The sequence below is a fragment of the Haematobia irritans genome, chromosome 2 (assembly GCF_050003625.1).
Source record: "Haematobia irritans isolate KBUSLIRL chromosome 2, ASM5000362v1, whole genome shotgun sequence".
Taxonomy (NCBI): Eukaryota; Metazoa; Arthropoda; class Insecta; order Diptera; family Muscidae; genus Haematobia; species Haematobia irritans.
The window spans coordinates 4,777,765-4,799,479 of NC_134398.1; the positions used below are offsets into that span (position 1 = coordinate 4,777,765).

A 21,715-nucleotide genomic window follows, 5' to 3' on the forward strand; every position below is an offset into this window, starting at 1 on the left:
ATCAAAGTATTCAATTACTTTGCAATGAATACTTGGAACAATGTTAATGAAGACCTTACGTTCTATCCCACACAAATGCAAATGACAAGTTATAAGATGTATAATTTTTTTGTTGGAAAACCACAAATTGCTTTTTGGTATGGATTGATAAGATCTACCCATGAAATTGGTGTTCAAGTGATATACATAAATTGAGAAATCAAGATTTTAATCGCAATTTCAAGAGATATAATAACACTTCTCATAACTGTGGCTATGATGTGAGTAGCTGTTGTTGCCATAAAATGAGGACTAAATTGAGACATTGAACGAAAACAAATATTGATGAGTCTTCTATCTTCTATAAGGAAACCCCTTTGCCCCCATTTATATTGCAGGAAATATATGTATCCAGTATCTGGTGATAACTATAATACGTATTTACGTATTAATTAGTCATTGTACTATTATTATTGTAAATTTTAATTGCTAATTACTTGATTTACGCCACCACCGGACTCGAACCTGGGTATGGTGTTTCTAGTCTGTGCTTTACATACTCATCTATCGTATTTTATAATAGGATCATGCTAAAAACCTAACATTCTATTAGCCATGATATGCTCTATGTAAGTATGTTTACATGTGATGAGACTTTTACTGAGAGTAGAGTAAAGAGACAAAAACAAATTCACACATGCATTCTACTGTTAGTTATAGTATGATGACTGCTCTATGTAAGCAGGTTTACATGTGATGAGAATTTTACTGAGAGTAGAGTGAGGAGACAAAACAATTTCAAACTTGAACTCTACTGTTATGATATTATGACTGATGTTAGCAAGCTAGTTTACATATGATTGGACTTTTAGTGCACTACTCTCAGTAAAAATCTCTTGATGACTGTTCTATGTAATTTTACATGTGATGAGACGTTTACTGAGAGTAGAGCGAAGACACAAAAAACTTCACACATGCACTCGACTGCTAGATTTTTATATAGATATATATGTCTTTCGGATGTGGTTAGAAAATTTCTTAGAGATTCAGAGATTATTCTTGGGCCTACTGGACTGCAGCCGATCATTGAGATAGTCTCTTCTCATAATTGGCTATATATTCTCAATGTTAACCAACAGTAACTGGTAGTTTATTAAAAGCAAAACTAGAGATGCTGCTAAAATATAGAGCACATACAAAGCTTCAGTCGATGTTAAGTAAACTGTGCACTACTTTAGTAGTGTCTAAATAAAAATCAAATTGCGGCGGGATTTAGATGATTTCTAAATACACAAGCAAGTGGTGGGACAAAGTTTAATTAAAGGCGTACTTAGTAGAACAGCAATTCCCGAAGGGTATGACAAACTATGACGCAAAACAAAAAGAAAGAGTGAAAGAGAGAGGATTATTATATTATATAAACCACTGGAATGCGGAGACTTTTATTAATATTGCGAATGTAAAAATTCTCTTGTATGCATATAAATTCGAAATTATCAGTCACGACAATGATAAAACTATTTCAGCAGGTTTGTAAGGAAGAGAGGCAGGACCAACTGCTTAAAAAACAACCGAATCAGCGATGATTTTTGTAGGCGATGTCCCCATTTAGAGCAGCTTCTACATAGCGCTGATATAATTACTCATTTTAATAGAAATATTGCTCAGAAGTGATATAAAATCTTGAGTATAGCATTGTTGGCGTGAAGGAAAACAGCACTACCTTTCATGCATCAATACCGCATGAATTGGTTGCAATAACGTAAACGAATGATCATAAACTAGTTTGATTACTCGTTTACGTTATTGCCACCGATTTATGCAGTGTGGATGCACTGCCTACTTTATTGTATACCAAAAAACGCAACTAAACTCTTACTGCTGAAATATTTTTTGCTGGGGGCCTACTTTTGGAAGGTGTCCGATTTTCAAAATATTTTTCTTTGTTCTAAGCCGCTAGGATCCTATCTTAATCTCATCTCAAATATGAATAATGATTGATTTGTTAGCATAGCCATTTATATATCACCAGCTACTCTTATCATTGATTCTTAATCCTCAATAAACTTCCTCTCTTTTTTCATTTTGGTTACATATTGGATTTCCAAGAAATTTAAAAGCTTTGGGAAGACACTTTTCAATGTTAATCACAATTTATGAATGCGTTCCAGCAAACGAATAAATAAAGACCAAGTGATGATCAAGCTGATGTAACGAAAACCAACGCCATAAACACCAATCAAAAACAATCGTAAAAACTAGCTTTAAGGCCATTTGGCTCCATGCTACTCAGCGGAGGAGCTTAATTAGATTAGATTTTATCTCTGAAGCTAGAAGCGAAAATGTATGTGACCAGAACAAATGCCAACTTTTAAGCCATAGAGCCAAGGAAGAATCAGGCACACACCGTATAATGATGTTTATAATCCACTCTTCTTGGAACCTGGAGAATTTAATATAGGATTGATGGCCGAGAACAGTTGAACGACATCAATTGACACCTTGTCAGCTTAGGATTGGGTGTTTTACGGAAGAAAAGATCATTTGACCCTTTTCAAATATTGAATTAATTTAAAAATTCCACACTACATAGTGCCAACCAAGTGATAACCATAGTTGGGATGTCTGTGTATCAAACTACGGTGTAGCCTAAGAATGGACAAAAAGTGTCAGTGTTTATCCATTCCCCAAACTATTAGTTGAAGAGATTACTTTTGGGAATTAGAAACTCAATAAATTTGACATTTTTCTGTAAGTTATAGGCTTAGAAGTTGTGGAACGGAAAATCTGGAATGTCATTGGCAATAGACTCTCGGTCTTAACTTAAAGCTAAACTTGAAGTTTTACTTTGAAAAAACAAAAAAAGAAAAAAGTGTTCTTCACTTTTTGTCAAGTTTTTGCTTTTCATGAAGAACAGTTGTTTATTGGGACTCCCAATATGGTAAACAAACAAACATGATGATGATTATGAAGATTCTCTCAAATGGAGACTGGCCTTATGATGACTACTTTGGATAAAGATTGTCAGCGAATAGCATTGTATCACACATATTATGGTGGTCATTATGACAATGCTGGTTTTATAAATGCGAATAGTGGTATAATGAGAGCAAATAGATTTTTAATGAAATAAAATACAATTATATTCCAGAGGTATGCAATTTTGTGGAATATTTCAATGAATATTTGCTGAAAATTGTAGAAGATTCCTTGATTGATGTGTTTGGTCTCAAAAATTCATAACTCTGGCGTCGGTTAAAGGCCAGAACTCACAGAAGATCTAAACCTCAGGCGAATGTATCATTTTTTTTGTATTATTTATTGGTGTTGTATAGCAGTTATCTCTTACATTTATGGCGATATACTAAAGACATTAGTGGAGTACCAAATTCAATGTACCAAATTCAATACTGTATTGAAGAAAGACCCGGTGAATAAAGAAAACATATTCTCAATAATAATTTCCTGGTCATGTTCAAATCGTACTGCGAAATGCTGTCCCATCCACTCTGTTCTCTTGAATTGGGTCAGTGTGGCGTTTATCAGAGACCAAGAAATTGTAGAAACACAAAAGAACACCGGTGAACGTCGACTATCCTAACGTGATTCGGTACTCTTTTACCATGTACACTTCCAACATTGCTGTCCCATCTGCTCCGATACAATTAAAAATATCATTGGCTCGGAGCAATGATAGAAGGTTATCACCGCAACGGACTCCTAATTTTGTTTCCACGAAACGTATTTTTCTTATATATTATATTTATCCATTATTCTATATTATATATTTATTTATCCATTATTCTTTTACTTTCTTTTGTTTTTAAATTGATGACTTTGAAAATGTTAAATATATTTCGCTATTTGAATTCTTTTATATCCAAAATATAATTTTTCTCATCGCTCGTCTCTATTTGTGTTGTCGCAATAAGAGAAAAAAATGATGGCCATGATAAAAAACTTTATATTCATACAAAATGCGCCTCTCAACACAAAACCACAACCAAACCTAAACTTGTGTAAATGGTTTTGGGGGAGCCCCATTAATGTAAAGGGTGATACGGTCAAAATTTGGTCAAGAGAAAATGCGTGTAAATCGGTGAAATCGTTTATTTAAAAAATCTAATTAATTTTCTTTTTCAAGTTCAATTAGTATAAAATTCAGTTAGGCTTTCGCTTTTCCAAATCCGAATTGCCGGGCCTCACGCTTGACACCTGCCATCAGATTTTGTACAGCCACCTTGTCCACCTTCTTCGCCGCAGAAAGCCAGTTTGCCTTGAACTGCTGCTCGTCCTTAGCAGTTTTTTTGGTCTTATTTAGGTTCCGCTTGACAATAGCCCAGTATTTCTCAATTGGGCGGAGCTCTGGCGTGTTGGGAGGGTTCTTGTCCTTGGGAACCACCTGCACGTTGTTGGCGGCGTACCACTCCATGGCCTTTTTACCGTAATGGCAAGATGCCAAATCCGGCCAAAACAGTACAGAACAACCGTGTTTCTTCAGGAAAGGCAGCAGACGTTTATTCAAACACTCTTTCACGTAAATTTCTTGGTTGACAGTCCCGGAAGCTATGAAAATGTTGCTTTTCAAGCCACAGGTACAGATAGCTTGCCAAACCAGATATTTCTTTGCGAACTTTGACAGTTTTATGTGCTTGAAAATATCTGCTACCTTTCCCCTTCCTTTTGCCGTATACAACTCCTGTCCCGGAAGCTGCTTGTAGTCGGCTTTGACGTAGGTTTCGTCGTCCATTACCACGCAGTCAAACTTCGTCAGCATCGTCGTGTACAGCCTCCGGGATCGCGCTTTGGCCGTCGTATTTTGTTTATCATCGCGATTGGAGTCACTACCTTCTTGTAAGTCGATAGTCCGGCTCGTTTTTTGGCTCGATGCACGGTTGTAGACGATACACCCATTTTTTTGCGGCATCTCGGAGAGAGAGGTTAGGGTTTCGCTTGAAACTACCGGCAACTCTCTTTGTCGTCTCAGCGGCTTCCGGTTTTCGATTTCCCCCCGATCCAGACTTCCTGGCTGTCGACAAACGTTCCCCAAACACTTTAATTACATTTGTAACGGTTGATTAACGGGAGCCACCGTGGTGCAATGGTTAGCATGCCCGCCTTGCATACACAAGGTCGTGGGTTCGATTCCTGCTACGACCGAACACCAAGAAATTTTTCAGCGGTGGATTATCCCACCTCAGTAATGCTGGTGACATTTCTGAGGGTTTCAAAGCTTCTCTAAGTGGTTTCACTGGAATGTGGAACGCCGTTCGGACTCGGCTATAAAAAGGAGGTCCCTTGTCATTGAGCTTAACATGGAATCGGGCAGCACTCAGTGATAAGAGAGAAGTTCACCACTGTGGTATCACAATGGACTGAATAGTCTAAGTGAGCCTGATACATCGGGCTGCCACATAACCTAACCTAACCTAACGGTTGATTTGGCAACTTTTAGCGATTTTGCCAGCTTTGCGTGCGAGTAGCTCGGATTTTCGCGATGCGCGAGCAAAATTTTGATACGCTGCTCTTCTTGCTTGGACGGCATTTTGACAACTGAAGAGTTAAATCCAAAATCAAAATAGAAGCAACATTCTACACACAAACACCTTCAAAATGAGGGGTGTTCAGGTTTTTAAATGCAAAATTGAAAGAAATACGTCAAGTTTATATTGACCAAATTTTGACCGTATCACCCTTTACCATGTAAGCATATTTATCCATAACACAGTGTGTCTCTCAAGTAGAGCAACAAACGTTTTCTCTCATTTGATTCTCTCACTGTATTATGTAGGTGTCTTCCGAAAACATTTTCGGTCTCTATTTTTATTTCTTTCTCTAAACTCTCTCGCTCTGAGTCTCTCTCTAACATTTTAATGCTAGTTTATGAACACTAAAAATAACATTTTTTGTTCATGTCGATTACTATAAATTTAATTTGAAAATATTTTTTTTGATATTTTTACATACAAAATTGATATATGGATGCACTATAATTCCTAATAAGAGATTCTGGGAAATTATATGACACTTTTCTGATACTTTTTGTTCCCTTTTAGGAGAAATTCTAAATCTAGATAGGTCATGTGAAACTCTCACATTAGTCCAGTGTCATTATCCTTAACCTAAACCACTGTGCTTCACCTCTATGCCATGTGACATGCCTATTGGATTTTTTGTTTTGTTTTGTCCATGTGCGATTATCATGTTCTCAAGTATGTTTTCTAGATTTATATGGTCTAGGCTAATTTTGGCATATACCACATTGTTCATTGTTAAGGAGAATCGACATAATCTCTAAGCGAGTAAACGAACTACTCGCTTGATACTGTCAGAATTACCCAGTAGCCAGTTAGACAGAGGGACAGACATACAGACAAACTAAACAAAGTTGTTTCTGGACATAGTCGTTACTCGGTGTAATCGTCTGTCTATCCATCCATAGAAGTATGTCTGTCGTCACAATCATTGGTTATCAAATCGCAATTGTCTCTGTATCTCTCCAGGGCACTACCAATACCGATAGGATGGGGGCCACAGAGCAACACTTGTTTGTTTGGTCGAGAGTGTGATTTATCACAACATTTGTGGCACAATTTTATCAAATGGTTTACAAGTATTTAAGTGTGTTCCAATGCAATGTGCCAAGAGCAAATATTTGCTTGAGTTCAGATCAGAGTAATGAATATGCGCATGCGTAGATTAGGAGGGTAGGGTTATGAACTGTTAAGACATTTTCAATTTTGGAATTTATATTTTTCCAACACTTACTATATGTTTTTTTTTAAATGATTGTGAAAATAAACAAAATCGTTTTGTTTTCTTTTTTATTAAAAAAAAAAAGATAAAATTTTTGTTTTTGCAGTTTTCGACAAGATTATGTATGGCGGTATTGGTGAATGAACCCCGACCAGCAAGAAAGCTTAAGACGACAACAACGACGACGACGACGATATAAGGAGTTACGATTTATTTGCTATTGACAGACAATATTTAGCGTGGTTTTTTCGATATTTTTTACGTTGTTGAATAACAACAACAACAACAACAACAAAAATCCCTCCAATTGAAGTGTCTTTTGGAACAACATCAACATCAATTCCAATAAACGGAACGACAACAAAAACAACCACAAAGGCCACTTTTAACAGTGAGACAACAGATAACCAGCAATAAACCACAATCATTATGAATTGGTTAAGTTTAACCGTGTTAACGGCGCTGTTATGCCTTACCCAAGTGGCGTCACTATCTTTGGATCCAGGTAAGTCAAAAACAAGCGAAAAGCTAATAAATGAAGAAACCCAGCACGACATAAGTCCTTAGGAAAATATTGATTCCGTTGTTGAACTCAAATCACAGATGTGACTTCACAACCATGTTCGAACGAGTATACATAGGTCCGGCGGTCTTTTTGTGGCCGTCCTTTCATTGCGCTTACATTGAGAACATGTGTGAAAATTTCCTTAAAGTTGTGGAACAATTGATTACACTCCAGATAACAATACCATTTAAATATTTATTTCCTTTATTTTTTCTGCATTTTTTTTTTGGTTTTCGTATGGCAACTAATAATCATGTGCCTTTCGATTCGTTTATCCTTTTTTTGTAGTGGCCTCATCGGAACTGGAGCAACATATCAAAAAGGGTGATTGTGTGATATCCATGCGTCACATAAGGTTAGTATGAATTAACCCTTTTTTTAGGAGGGATAATAACTATATTTAAGTTTGGAGATTAACAGGTTTGGTGTAATTTAGGTTGGGATTTTTTAATGTGGTAGGTTGTTTAACACTTCATGTAATTGATTTTAAAATGTATTAATGGAATAAATCCAAAAGGTTTATTTTAATGTACAAAAATTTTAAAAATTGATCGTTAAATATAGCCTACAAAAATGTTTCACAAATTAATGAAATTAATGTTTACAAGTGGGTAAACGAAAAATTTTTCGCAAAGATAATCCTCCATTTACCGATATTCGGAATCTGTAATCGCAAGAATTTAGTTTTCTTGTAAGGAAAGAGTAGAGATACTCTTGGACTCCATTAACTACACACAAAAAAATTCAAGAACATTTTTCCAATTAAAATTTTAATTGAGTTTTAAAAATTATTCAATTAAAAATTTAATTGATTCAACAAATTTTTTAATTGAAACAAAAATCAATCACAAAAATAATAGTATTAATTAATTTTTTAATTGGATCAATTAACATTTTAATTGACCTTCAATTAATTTTTTAATTGATACTATCATTTCTGTGATTGAAGACATTTCAATTAAAAATTAATTGTATCAATTAATTTCGTGATTGAATCAGAAAAAAAATTTTTGTGTGTAGAACTATATTACCTATTTACACAGAAAAAAGTAAACTACATTATGGGAAAAATTAATTTTGAGAGTCATTAAATTAATGAAAATTTTCCGACATTTTTGCATTTTTAACTACCATTTACGAAATGCATCTTTCTCGAAAAACAAAAATGAATTAAAAATAAAGAACAAGTATATACGGCCGTAAGTTCGGCCAGGCCGAATCTTATGTACCCCCATATTTCAATTCTGGCTCTCTACGTACCGTGGAAAAGTCCATGTCGATTCGTAATAATTTGTAGACTTAGTTTCTACGTAATCCATGCTCTCCACCATGGATTACGTAGAAACTAAGTCTACAAATTATTACGAATCGACATGGACTTTTCCACGGTACGTAGAGAGCCAGAATTGAAATATGGGGGTCGCTTATATGGGGGCTATATAGAATTATGAACTTGATATAGACCAATTTTTTTGTGATTGGGGATCGATTTATCTGAGGGCAATTTTTGCATTTGCCGTTAACAACCGGCCATATATTTACTAGCACAATGTAGCAAATTTCAACTGACAGATCGGATATATTTTGCTTCTCCAAAAGACACCGGAGGTCAAATCTGGGGATCGGTTTATATGGGGGCTATATATAATTATGGACTGATATGAACCAATTCCTGCATGGTTGGTGGATACCATATATTGACACCACGTACCAAATTTCAACTGATCAGATGAATTTTGGTCTTCCAAAAGGCACCGGGGGTCAAATCTGGGGATCGGTTTATATGGGGGCTATATATAATTATGGACTGATATGAACCAATTCCTGCATGGTTGGTGGATACCATATATTGACACCACGTACCAAATTTCAACTGATCAGATGAATTTTGGTCTTCCAAAAGGCACCGGGGGTCAAATCTGGGGATCGGTTTATATGGGGGCTATATATAATTATGGACTGATATGAACCAATCCCTGCATGGTTGGTGGATACCATATATTAACACCACGTACCAAATTTCATCTGAATCAGATGAATTTTGGTCTTCCAAGAGGTTCCGGAGGTCAAATCTGGTGATCGGTTTATATGGGGGCTATATATAATTATGGACTGATATGTACCAATTCCTGCATGGTTGGTGGATACCATATATTAACACCACGTACCAAATTTCAACTGAATCAGATGAATTTTGGTCTCCGGAGGTCAAATCTGGTGATCGGTTTATATGGGGGCTATATATAATAATGGACCGATGTGGACCAATTTTTGCATGGTCATTGGAGACCATATATTAACACCATATACCAAATTTCAGCCGGATCGGATGAAATTTGCTTCTCTTAGAGGCTCCGCAAGCCAAATTGGGGGATCGGTTTATATGGGGGCTATATATAATTATGGACCGATGTAGACCAATTTTTGCAAGGTTGTTAGAGACCATATACTAACACCATGTACCAAATTTCAGCCGGATCGGATGAAATTTTCTTCTCTTAGAGGCTCCGCAAGCCAAATCTGGGGATCGGTTTATATGGGGGCTATATATAATTATGGACCGATGTGGACCAATTTTTGCATGGTTGTTAAAGACCATATACTAACACAATGTACCAAATTTCAGCCGGATCGGATGAAATTTGCTTCTCTTAGAGGCTCCGCAAACCAAATCGGGGGATCGGTTTATATAGGGGCTATATATAATTATGGACCGATGTGGACCAATTTTTGCATGGTTGTTAGATACTATATACTAACACCATGTACCAAATTTCAGCCGGATCGGATGGAATTTGCTTCTCTTAGAGGCTCCGAAAGCCAAATCGGGGGATCGGTTTATATGGGCGCTATATATAATTATGAACCGATGTGGACCAATTTTTGCATGGTTGTTAGAGACTATATACTAACACCATGTACCAAATTTCAGCCGGATCGGATGAAATTTGCTTCTCTTAGAGGGTCTGCAAGCCAAATTTGGGGGTCCGTTTATATGGGGGCTATACGTAAAAATGGACCGATATGGCCCATTTGCAATACCATTCGACCTACATCAACAACAACTACTTGTGCCAAGTTTCAAGTCGATAGCTTGTTTCGTTCGGAAGTTAGCGTGATTTCAACAGACGGACGGACGGACATGCTCAGATCGACTCAGAATTTCACCACGACCTTTATGGGGTCTTAGAGCAGTATTTCGATGTATTACAAACGGAATGACAAAGTTAATATACCCCCATCCTATGGTGGAGGGTATAAAAATTTAATATATCCCCCATCCTATGGTAGAGGGTATAATAAAGAAAAACCCCTTGGCGCCAGATCATTCCCATTTTAACCACGCTGTTTCTTACTATTTTTAAGAAGTGTACGAAAAACTTCTTCTATTTTAGTTAGAATTGATCTAATTCGTATGTATTTGAAATTTTACTGCCATTTAGTTCATAAAATTTTTGAGACATACTTGGAATAAAGAAAATATCGTTGGGCTGGGGAAAATTTCTTACAAAATTTGAAAAATAAACTAAAGCAAAATAAAATTTTTGCAATAAATATTAGTTCATTTTAGTATCACTTTTACAACAGACGTTTTCTATGTAAATTTATTTAGGTTAAGAAATTATTCGGAACATGGGGGAATGTACTCTTTATACAAAGGAAATTATGTTAAATTAAAGTTAATTTAATTCATGAATTATTAAAATGTTTTATTATCAAAATGACTTAAGAGTTATAGATAATTTTGATATTCTAAGTTTTAGAAATAGAAAGATTTTTTTGACCTATTAAAATGAGTCTTGTCTGAATTTGAATTTTTCACCATGAATAAATTAATATTTGTAAAAAAAAACTATTTTATTCATATCAATTCATCTGTAAATTTTGTTAATATTTCTTTCATTTCTTTTCTTTAGGCCTCGACGTAAATTACACATCTCCATAGAAGCCCTTTTTATGATAGATTTCCCCACGCTAAAACATAAAATGTCCTTTTTCCTTGATCGTAAGCAACAGCGGGTAACATTGGACATAAGTGCTGGTGGTGAAATTGATTCTTTACACTTCGATATACCACAAATAAATGAGACCAGTACTATAAGATCATTGGCCCTACATTTCCATAAGAATCGAATTTCTTTGCTGGTGGATTGCAAGGAAACTTCTTCGCATGAAATCGAAATGAATCTAACGAAATTGTATACACAAATGGATGATCCGGTGGTAAAATTGGTAAGTTTTTAATTTAAAATAAATGATAAGAAATAGAAAATTATAATTTGCGGTGGACATTTCTACACTGAAAAAATATTTTTTTATGGCCTTCCACATTTGCTTGCTGTGTAATGCAATTAATTGATTTTTTGAAAATTTTGAATGTTTTTTTTCTATTTTTCATTATAGTTCCGTGAGCGTAAATATCCTTTACATTTCGATGGCAATGTAGATGGGGCCTTGCAAAGGGCCAATTGTCAAAAGGGTTTGAGCAGAAGAGGCAATCGTCGCATGTTGAAGAACAAGATTTCGGAAAGAGGTAGGTATCAAATTAAGAAAACTTGTATAGTTAAGTAAAACACAAAAAAAAAAATACTTTTTTTATAATATTTAAAATTTGATTTTGAAACTAGAAATTTAAAAAAAAAATTGACTCTATCTTCTCTCTCTTCTAAATTTTACTATTTATCGATAAATATCTTTTGGAATAATTTAATTTTATATATACTCTTTAAAATAAATGCATTATGAATATATTTTCTATTCGAGATAAATTTTTATTTTTATCTTTGGTTGTTTAACCTTTTTTTTATTTCCCTTTACTCTGTATATCCATATAGAGAAGAACAAGAAGCGTGATGTCCGCAATTGGTATAATCAAGAACCTGGTATGAGTGCTGAACACTATCGTCAGCAAGAGATTCCCTTGGACATTGATCGCCGTGGTGACATTCCCATAATGAGTGGTGATTGTGAAGGTATGTACACTGGGAAAAACCAATATAATATAACATATAAAAGTTTATTCGACGGGAGAATATTTATGACACATAAATGTTTGAATATAAACGAAACTATTAATTAATTAAATAATTAATAGTTTCATTTATATTTTTAATCAAAATAAAAACAAGTATATACGGCAGTAAGTCCGGCCAGACCGAATCTTATGTACCCTCCACCATGGATTGCGTAGAAACTTCTACGAAAGACTGTCATCCACAAATTTCAACTCACTCGTATGAAATTTGCTCCTCCAAGAGGCTCCAAAACAAAATCTCGGGATCGGTTTATATGGGGGCTATAAATGATTATGGACTGATATGGACCACTTTTGGCATGGTTGTTAAATATCATATACTACCACCACGTACCAAATTTCAACCAGATCGGATGAATTTTGTTTCTCCAAAACGCACCGGAGGTCAAATCTGGCGATAGGTTTATATGGGAGCTATATATATTTATGGACTGATAGGAACCAATTCCTGCATGTTTGTTGGATACCATATACTAACATAACGTACCAAATTTCAACCGAATGGGAAGAATGCTCTTCCAAGATGCTCCGGAGGTCAAATCTGGGGATCGGTTTATATGGGGCCTATATATAATTATGGACCGATATCGACCAATTTTTGCATGGGTGTTTGAGGCCATATATTAACATCACGTACCAAATTTCAACTGAATCAGATGAATTTTCGTCTTCCAAGAGGCTTCGGAGGTCAAATCTGGTGTTCGGTTGATATGGGGGCTATATATAATTATGAACCGATATGGACCAATTTTTGCATGGTCATTACAGACCATATACTAACATCATGTACCAAATTTCAGCCGGATCGGATGAAATTTGTTTCTCTTAGAGGCTCTGCAGGCCAAATCGGGGGATCGGTTTATATGGGGGCTATATATAATTATGGACCGATGTGGACCAATTTCTGCATGGTTATTAGAGACCATATACTAACACCATGTACCAAATTTAAGCCGGATCGAATGTAATTTGCTTCTCTTAGAGGCTCCGCAAGCCAAGTCGGGGGATCGGTTTATATGGGGGCTATATATAATTATGGACCGATGTGGACCAATTTTTGCATGGTTGTTAGATACCATATACTAACAACATGTACCAAATTTCAGCCGGATCGGATGAAATTTGCTTCTCTTGGAGGCCTCGCAAGCCAAATTTGGGGGTCCGTTTATATGGGGGCTATACGTAAAAGTGGACCGATATGGCCCATTTGCAATACCATCCGACATACATCAATAACAACTACTTGTGCCAAGTTTCAAGTCGATAGCTTGTTTCGTTCGGAAGTTAGCGTGATTTCAACAGACGGACGGACGGACGGACATGCTCAGATCGACTCAGAATTTCACCACGACCCAGAATATATATACTTTATGGGGTCTTAGATCAATATTTCGATGTGTTACAAACGGAATGGCAAAGGCATGGCAGGCATAATAACCATTGCACCACAATGGCTCCAGTAACGTGTTTGCAAAGTCTAATATATATATATATATATATATATATATATATATATATATATATATATATATATATATATATATATATATATATATATATATATAAATTCATATTTTTCATCTCATACATTTCACAGTGTATTAATGAAATGTATCCATTTCTAGTTGCAATCCCCAGAAAAAAGTTAAACCCTAATCAAGCAGAGATTGAAACCTAGGTGACATATGTGCGGATAAAAAATTTATGGTCATAAAGTGTTGGAGAAGTGCACAAAAAAATGTGAGGATTGTTGAAATGAAGCTTTTCGTTTTGGATTTTTATTAAAACAACGCCTGGCAATGGCACCCAACCAAGTTATCCATTTGCGGCCACATACATTTATGAATGTGCGTAAATGAATTTGCTTTTGTATTGCAAGATGGCTTAAATGGAAATGAATCAGCTTAAATAGTACTTAAAGATTAGCTTTGCAATCAAGCAGCAACAAAAAAACGAAAACAAACTTCACAGCAAGAGCATCTTGGTAGCTTCATTCCGTCCACATTTACATCCATGGTCATAGTCACTACCATTGAAGCTAGCAGTATAATGCAATAATCAGCAATAACGAGCCTTATAGGAAACCAACCCAAAATATAGCCAGAGCGATAGCGCTACTTATCCCATAATGTGGGTTTTGTTTTTAGTTTGAAGAATGTTTATTAGAGTGGATCGAGCTGTGTCAGCTACTGTGAGGGATACTAATAAAACTGCTCCTAATATTGGGATGTTTTCTTACCTATATCTATTAATGAGAGTTACATCTAAATCTTAGCTGAAATGATGGATTCTGTCAGTATGGGCTACAAAACTACCTCTTAACAAATATTTTGCTGTACCAAGATTGTATACCAAATGTAACTTTTATCATGCGAACAACAAATTGATGGACAGATGCCAGTTTAAAATTCCAGATAATAACGGATACTTCAAAGTACAAAATGTTTAACTTTAAACCAAAGATGCTAAATCCTCAAAATAAGTCTTAGCCTATATTTGTAGCGTTTTCATCTTAGATCTAAAGATATAATATTTCAGTTAATTTAAGGACAATTTCTTTATATCAAAAATTTGCCTTAGTTGAAAGACATACGACTTTAACTGAGGGATGCAAATTTCCAAAATTTGTGTCACAAATTCAATAAAAAAATGTTGGAAGCAAAGATTAAAAACTTTCTTTTAATTAAAATTTCATAATATTAAATATTTTGTAAATTTAATATTTTGTAAATTGCGCATCCTAAAATTTAGGTTGCACAATATTTAAAGATTTTTGTCACTATAGTTCTTTAGGGTATACACTTTGCTATCCTCTACCATAATATAAGATATAGTTTCGGTGTGAATAGTTTTGTTTACCCAATGGCAACGCGATGAAATAAATATCTCTCCCAAAACTCAAGATCTAACTTTCTTTATTTATAGAAAATCTCTGCCGACTCACCCTATGTTTGTATTATTTATGACATTGTTTATTAAACATGGCCTTAATCTTGTCACATTGTTTTACAAGATACTCTCATATGTTGTTACTCTGTATCTCTCGTTTACAAAATCAACGTTGCTTAATACAATCGTATGTTACAAATGAGGAGTTAATATGCTCTCTCTTGTCTCCTCGCTTCCTGCTATAAAAAGACAAAAAAAAAAATAACAGATGTCTCTCTGGGATATCAAAATAATCATAGAGAAATAAACAATGGAGTAAATATGTGTACATGAATAGTAGCATTAGGAGAGTAGGTAGTAGTAAATGTTTTGGTTATGGCTGACGTTGGTTACGACTACCACTACCAACATATATTTATTATACCGGTAACATTAATGTTTTCTATTTATTTAGTATCCATGACGTATTCAACCTACTTCATATGTAGAAGATGCCGCCACTGCATTTAGGGGCCTTGCCACTACTTTGTCATGTGTCACCGAGAGTTTTTATCACTGCACAATGGAGATTTTTAGCATATAAGTTTGTGGTTTGTAAAGATTACATTTCGGACTTTTTCATCAATAGAAGTCTTAATATCACATCTTCGTGAAATTTAAAGTGAAGTTTTTCGATTATGAATATGGGATATTCTAAGAGAGATCGAATAAGGGACTCAGTCATCAGATTCAAAAATTGTATAAAACAAAATGAGTCTAATTGGAATGAGTGGAATTGGATTGGAATTAATCCAATAATTAATGCTACCAATGTACTCGTAGCTCCACATTCTGAAATAGATGATGTCAGCAAATTTTATACACTTACCATTTCGATACAGTTCTCATCAAGGGTGATTTTTTAGAGCTATACGGTTTTTGTTTTAAAAACAACATACATTTAAAAAAAATGCTTGCATTCTTTATTTGATATGGTCGATAGTACGGTTCATATAATTTATTGTTTGTAAGATTATTTCATGGAAATGTTGATCGCGACTGCGCCTTAAATGTTTCAACCACTTAGTCCAAATTTTTTCATATTCCTTGCAACATTTCGGCCGGTACCTCACCAATAAATGCTTCAATTTTGTCTTCTAATGCCTCAATTGAAACGGGCTTGTCTTTATAGACATAAACTTTTACAAAGCCCCATGAGAAATGTTATAAAGGCGTTAAATTGCACGATTTAGATGGTCAATTGAGCGGTCCCGAACGTGAAATAAACGTCAATCAAATTTGCCTCTCAATAACTCCATTGTTACGCATACTGTGTGACATGTGGCAATGTCTTTTTGAAACCATATGTCATGAAAGTCAAGCTCCTTCGTTTTGGGCAAAAAGTTGGATGTTAACTCACGGTAGCGCTCACTATTCACATTTACGTTACGATTCGCATCATCTTTGAAGAAGTACGGATCAATTATGCCACTAACCCATAATCTGCACTGAACTGTGACTTTTTCTGAGACGCATTGGCTTAACTTCGTAATTTTGCTTATTTACGTACCAATTGAGAGGTAATAAGCAGAATTCTTAGAGGATCTTCGGTCAAATTTCCAAGATCCCATTTACCAAAAATTCTGCGTTGCGGTAGGTCGTTTGGATTCAATTCTTGCACAAGCGGTAGTTAGAAAACCTTTACACCTAAATCCTTTCGCCATATTTTTCCACGTAATTGAGTAACAGGACGACAGTGCTTGTGTCGACCATATCCCAGATATTGGGCACACTATAAGATATGTTGGAAGACATAATTGATACATCTACTTGCTAATGGGATCGATAACACATGTATCGTTCGCTATTTTACTTATCTCCGACAATTCTTAGCGTTCGGCCACACTATAAGATTCTTTACAAACACAGACATTCCGTCCGGAAAAATTTAGAGTCTGGACGGTGCCTAATACTGGCCGATACGGCTGCGATATTTTTTTCAGTTCGCATTCTACGTAATGCGCCGTTAAGACTGTAAGTTTATCCGGACGACAATGCTGGTGTCGACCATATCCCAGATATTGGGACTATAAGTACCGCAGCTTGTTAATGGGATCGATAACAAATTTATCGATTATTTAGCCATCGCCGACAATTCATAGCGATTGGCCACACTATAAGATTCTTTACAAACCCAGACATTCCGTCCGGAAGAACCTATAGTCTGGACGGCGCATAAGCGTCTTGGTGGTTTAATGTCCAACAATGTAAATTTGGCTTCGGCTCCAGTATCTCGATTAAACTGACCGTAAAATGGAAGAAGCGCGCGATAAACTTTCTTAACCCTTGTCAATTTGACCCAACTTTGATTTTAAAACGTACTTTTTATGCATTAAGATATTGGATATTTCTTGAAACTTTAATTTATCCATTACAGGGACGAAATGCATGTTTTTAGAAGATAATAATAAAAAAACAAATATTTCCATAATCCGCTATAATAATCCGCATATGGAAAGGGCACAAGGACAGAACACTCATTTCCATAAGCAAGCCTTGTTCGTTTGTAAGTCTATTAATGGTTAAATTATAGATCACATTGAATATGTTTGAAACGATATACTAAACGAGCGTCAGCTGTTAAACCAGTGTTGCCTATATTTGTTTTGTATTTGGCTGTCCTAGAATCTCAGTTTCGTTGTGATTTCTTCAAAGTCCCTCTGCTTCTCTTACATCGATTCTAGATCCAAAAAACTTTTTTTATGTACGTTATTAATATAAACATATGAAGCCTCTAGGTCGAACTTTTAGCCATATTTCCATTACATTTTTCCATGATTAGTCATTGAATGTCCCATATACCAACAATATCTACATCTGTATTCGCATCTCATCTATGTATGTATTTGTATTATGTCTTATATAATTTATTATTTTCTTGTTTTTTGTTACAGACGCCCTCGCAAAATCACTGAGCGATTTAATGGCTTTGGTAAAACTACTACGTGAAGATGTCGCCCACCAGCGCCAAGAAATTGCCTATTTGCGCATGCTCCTTGAGAATTGTGCCGGTTGCAAGGAGCCAAAAGGTGACAACAACATTGACCCCACATGCCGCACCTCAAGTCCTTGCTATCCAGGTGAGTAATCATATGCCACATCACAGATGTTTTCAACAACCATCAAAAAGCATTAATCTCAAAAGTGAACTAAGTTCAAAGGGGAGATATTAGAAACGGAAGTGGAAATAATTTATTCAAAATTAATTGTAAAATGTAGAGATGTATAAATGGAGTAAAAAAATTTAACAAAATTAGAATTATGAAATTAAGCCCTTTATGAAGCATAGAGTAGAGCTCGAATAATAATTATAAAAAAAAAATCATTCATTTAGGCGTAAATCGATTTTTTCGATATTAGGCTAACACGAAAAGTTATAATATTTTTATTTAATTTTTTTATAAAATTGACTTATTTTGCAATAATCTTATAATTATGAAAGCTTCTTGTTGTCATAATTTATTGCTTCAATGATGTAAACATGTAACATGCAACCAACTACAACTAGCCAATCATTTTTGCGGGGGTGTTCCATTCCCCAACGGTGTCCAGTGAATCAACAATGTCCATTGCCTAATATTGTCCTCAATTTTTGTTTCTGTTCGGGGTTTTTCAAATTTATTTCACTATTGTCCACCTTTGACGTTTGCCTTGTTTGTGGCAACTAAAGAAATTTTTATTGGTAACTTAAAAAATTGGATATATTATTATTAGATGGTACGCTAGTCGGCAATGGCATACATTTGCATGCCTGGGGAATGTGATGCTTTCCCCCTCCTCGTCTAAAAAATATTGAGGAATAGGCAGGGGGAAAATATATGAGGTTTTATTGCCTTTGTGGACAACAATGGCATATGGTGATGATTTATGCAGAGTTTAAACGCGTGTGGGGATCATAGTCTATAATTAAAAGAAGATTTATGATCTGCATTTTCAAATAGTTCATTATCATCGATTATCAAGCGTAGAAATCTCCATGGATTAGATAAACCACTCTAAGAACAGTTATAAAAAAACGAGGTTTTTTAGGTGAATCATATCCCCCTCGAGAGAGCGAGAGAGATCAAAAGAAGTTGAGGTGTTTTTGGGAAGCCCATAAAGAAAATTTCAGATACTCACGAATCTACTATAAAAAAACGAAAAGAAACGAATTTGAAACAATTTATCTATTCAAATGGCTTTAATATTGAATCTATAATCGACAGATATTAATGATAATGATTGCGTTTTATGATTACCAAAAAAATTGATTTTAATTATTAACTAAAAGACGATTGAGGAAATACTAAAAGTTGGCCCTACGAAAATGTGTATGACCTTAATGGAGTGGAAAATAATATTAATGACTCAATAAAACATGGCGAGAGGAGTAAAATAAATTGAAAATTTTGGGTTATTTTAGGGAGAATAGCAATTATTATAGAATAAGCCATTTGACGTAAAAAATGTCATAGGTGTTAGTTTTTTTATGAATAAAAACAGCCGCTTTTCTAGGGATTACGTTAGATTACGCATAGTACCTTAAGTTATATTGGATTAGAAACATAAATTTATGCTTAACTTTAAGAAAATGAGAGATAAATCCACAGCGGATTTCTAATCCATTATCGAGCCTTTTTGTAGAAAATGTTCAGTGAATGAAATCTATTTGTGTGTTTCAGATTAAGTAAGATAGGCACAGGTGCCCTTACTGCAATGTTGCATTATAAACAAACGGTCTGCCCTAACAACGACAGTAAGCAATTTCCATCACAGTCAGTGTTGTCAGTATTTTCCTGACTCTTGTCCCAAAATTGGGACGTTTTCGTACCCAAAAATCCCCAATTTAAATTAAAATTCCCCTCAAAAATCGCCAATAAATTGTTGACAAGGTTTTTGAAAAAAGTAAAGGAATAGGCTCTGCTGTAAATAATCCGTAATAATTGAAAAATTTTAAAAAATATGCAATTTTTATTATGTCTGTTTGCGTGAAGATTTCATAACACAAAAAACACAAAAAAAGGAGAGAAATTCAAAATATCATCAGTTACAAGTCCTCGTCAGAATTGATTATGGACATAAAGAGTTATCGAATTTTTATCTTATGCAAATCGTCTTCTGAATGCTCGAGAAATAAAAATGGGAATTCGGTCACCATGGGTATTTATGAATCAAAATTTAGTTCAAAATAGTCAGAACAAAAAAATTGGGTGATCCATTAATACGGTGCTTTTGGCCCCGATATGAACTCTATTCTATATATTTTCCAAATGTGTGACGTACGTCTATGAGGGGGCAACACTTCGAGCCAAGGTTAGGTTAGGTTAGGTGGCAGCCCGATGTATCAGGCTCACTTAGACTATTCAGTCCATTGTTATACCACATTGGTGAACTTCTCTCTTATCACTGAGTGTTGCCCGATTCTATGTTAAGCTCAATGACAAGGGACCTCCTTTTTATAGCCGAGTCCGACCGGCGTTCCACATTGCAGTGAAACCACTTAGAGAAGCTTTGTAACCCTCAGAAATGTCACCAGCATTACTGAGGTAGGATAATCCACCGCTGAAAAACTTTTGGTGTTCGGTCGAAGCAGGAACCGAACCCACGACCTTGTGTATGCAAGGCGGGCATGCTAACCATTGTACCACGGTGGCTCCTAACACTTCGAGCCAAGTCCTAACGAAATAATTTCACAATCGAAAGAAAATTCTTAGGCTGACAAAGTAAATTGTAAATTAGCTCTTTGGCCTCAAATAAATGCTTGTGAAATAAAAAGGAGGATTTTTTTTATTTTGAAGATTCGCTGTACTTCTTTAAGGATTTAGAAGAAAAGAATTTCGATTTCGAAAAATTTCCATAAAAATCCCCAAATTTCTGGAAATTCCCCACCAAATCCCTCAGCTCAAAAATCTCGTCTTCATCTGCGAAATTTTACCACTTTTTAAAAATTGGAAAACTCTCGAGTTTTTGGTAAATTTTCAGTTCAAAAAGAGTAAAATCCCATCACCATTAGCGTAGCTAGACAATTTTCCTAGGGGGGGGGGGGGGCTATAGCCCCCCTAGCTAAAAATTTATATTTCATTTATTTATATTTCAATTAATGTTTTATTTCATAAAAATGAATAAAAAAATTAGACATCAAAATAACTCGAAAATTAATTTATAATAAAGCAACTAAAAGTAGTTCCACACATATCCCAGCAAAAAAATTTGGAAGTTCTTGCAAAGGCGCAACTTTAAAAGCACTTCCAGAAGATGTACTCCCAATGATGTTCTTTATTTTAACTACTCAGGAAGTTCTTTTAATTAAATTTTTCATAACTTGGTTTTTTCATACTTTTAATGGGAAATTTTAACTTTTTTGTTTCAAATACCTTAAAAAACGAAGAAAGAATTCATAAAATGGTACAAATAATTTAAATTTTGTCGAAAAAAATTCTAAATCTGAAAAACTTGTGAATTTTTGAAAATGT

The 21,715-nt window shown here is 35.0% G+C and overlaps 1 protein-coding gene across 5 annotated transcripts in view; it reads left to right on the plus strand.

The window, feature by feature from the left end:
- Positions 1-21,715, plus strand: part of Tsp (Thrombospondin) — an 88,721-nt gene that overhangs the window by 23,911 nt on the left and 43,095 nt on the right. For 4 of the 5 annotated variants that reach the window (XM_075293185.1, XM_075293183.1, XM_075293187.1 and 1 more), the window contains 6 exons: positions 6,842-7,240; positions 7,589-7,655; positions 11,218-11,533; positions 11,705-11,834; positions 12,136-12,273; positions 18,158-18,343. In XM_075293185.1, the coding sequence (XP_075149300.1) occupies positions 7,165-7,240; positions 7,589-7,655; positions 11,218-11,533; positions 11,705-11,834; positions 12,136-12,273; positions 18,158-18,343 (913 nt within the window). In that variant the 5' untranslated portion in view covers positions 6,842-7,164. Of the gene's footprint in view, positions 1-6,820; positions 7,241-7,588; positions 7,656-11,217; positions 11,534-11,704; positions 11,835-12,135; positions 12,274-18,157; positions 18,344-21,715 lie in introns of all 5 variants that reach the window. The other variant, XM_075293186.1, reaches the window with a different exon arrangement.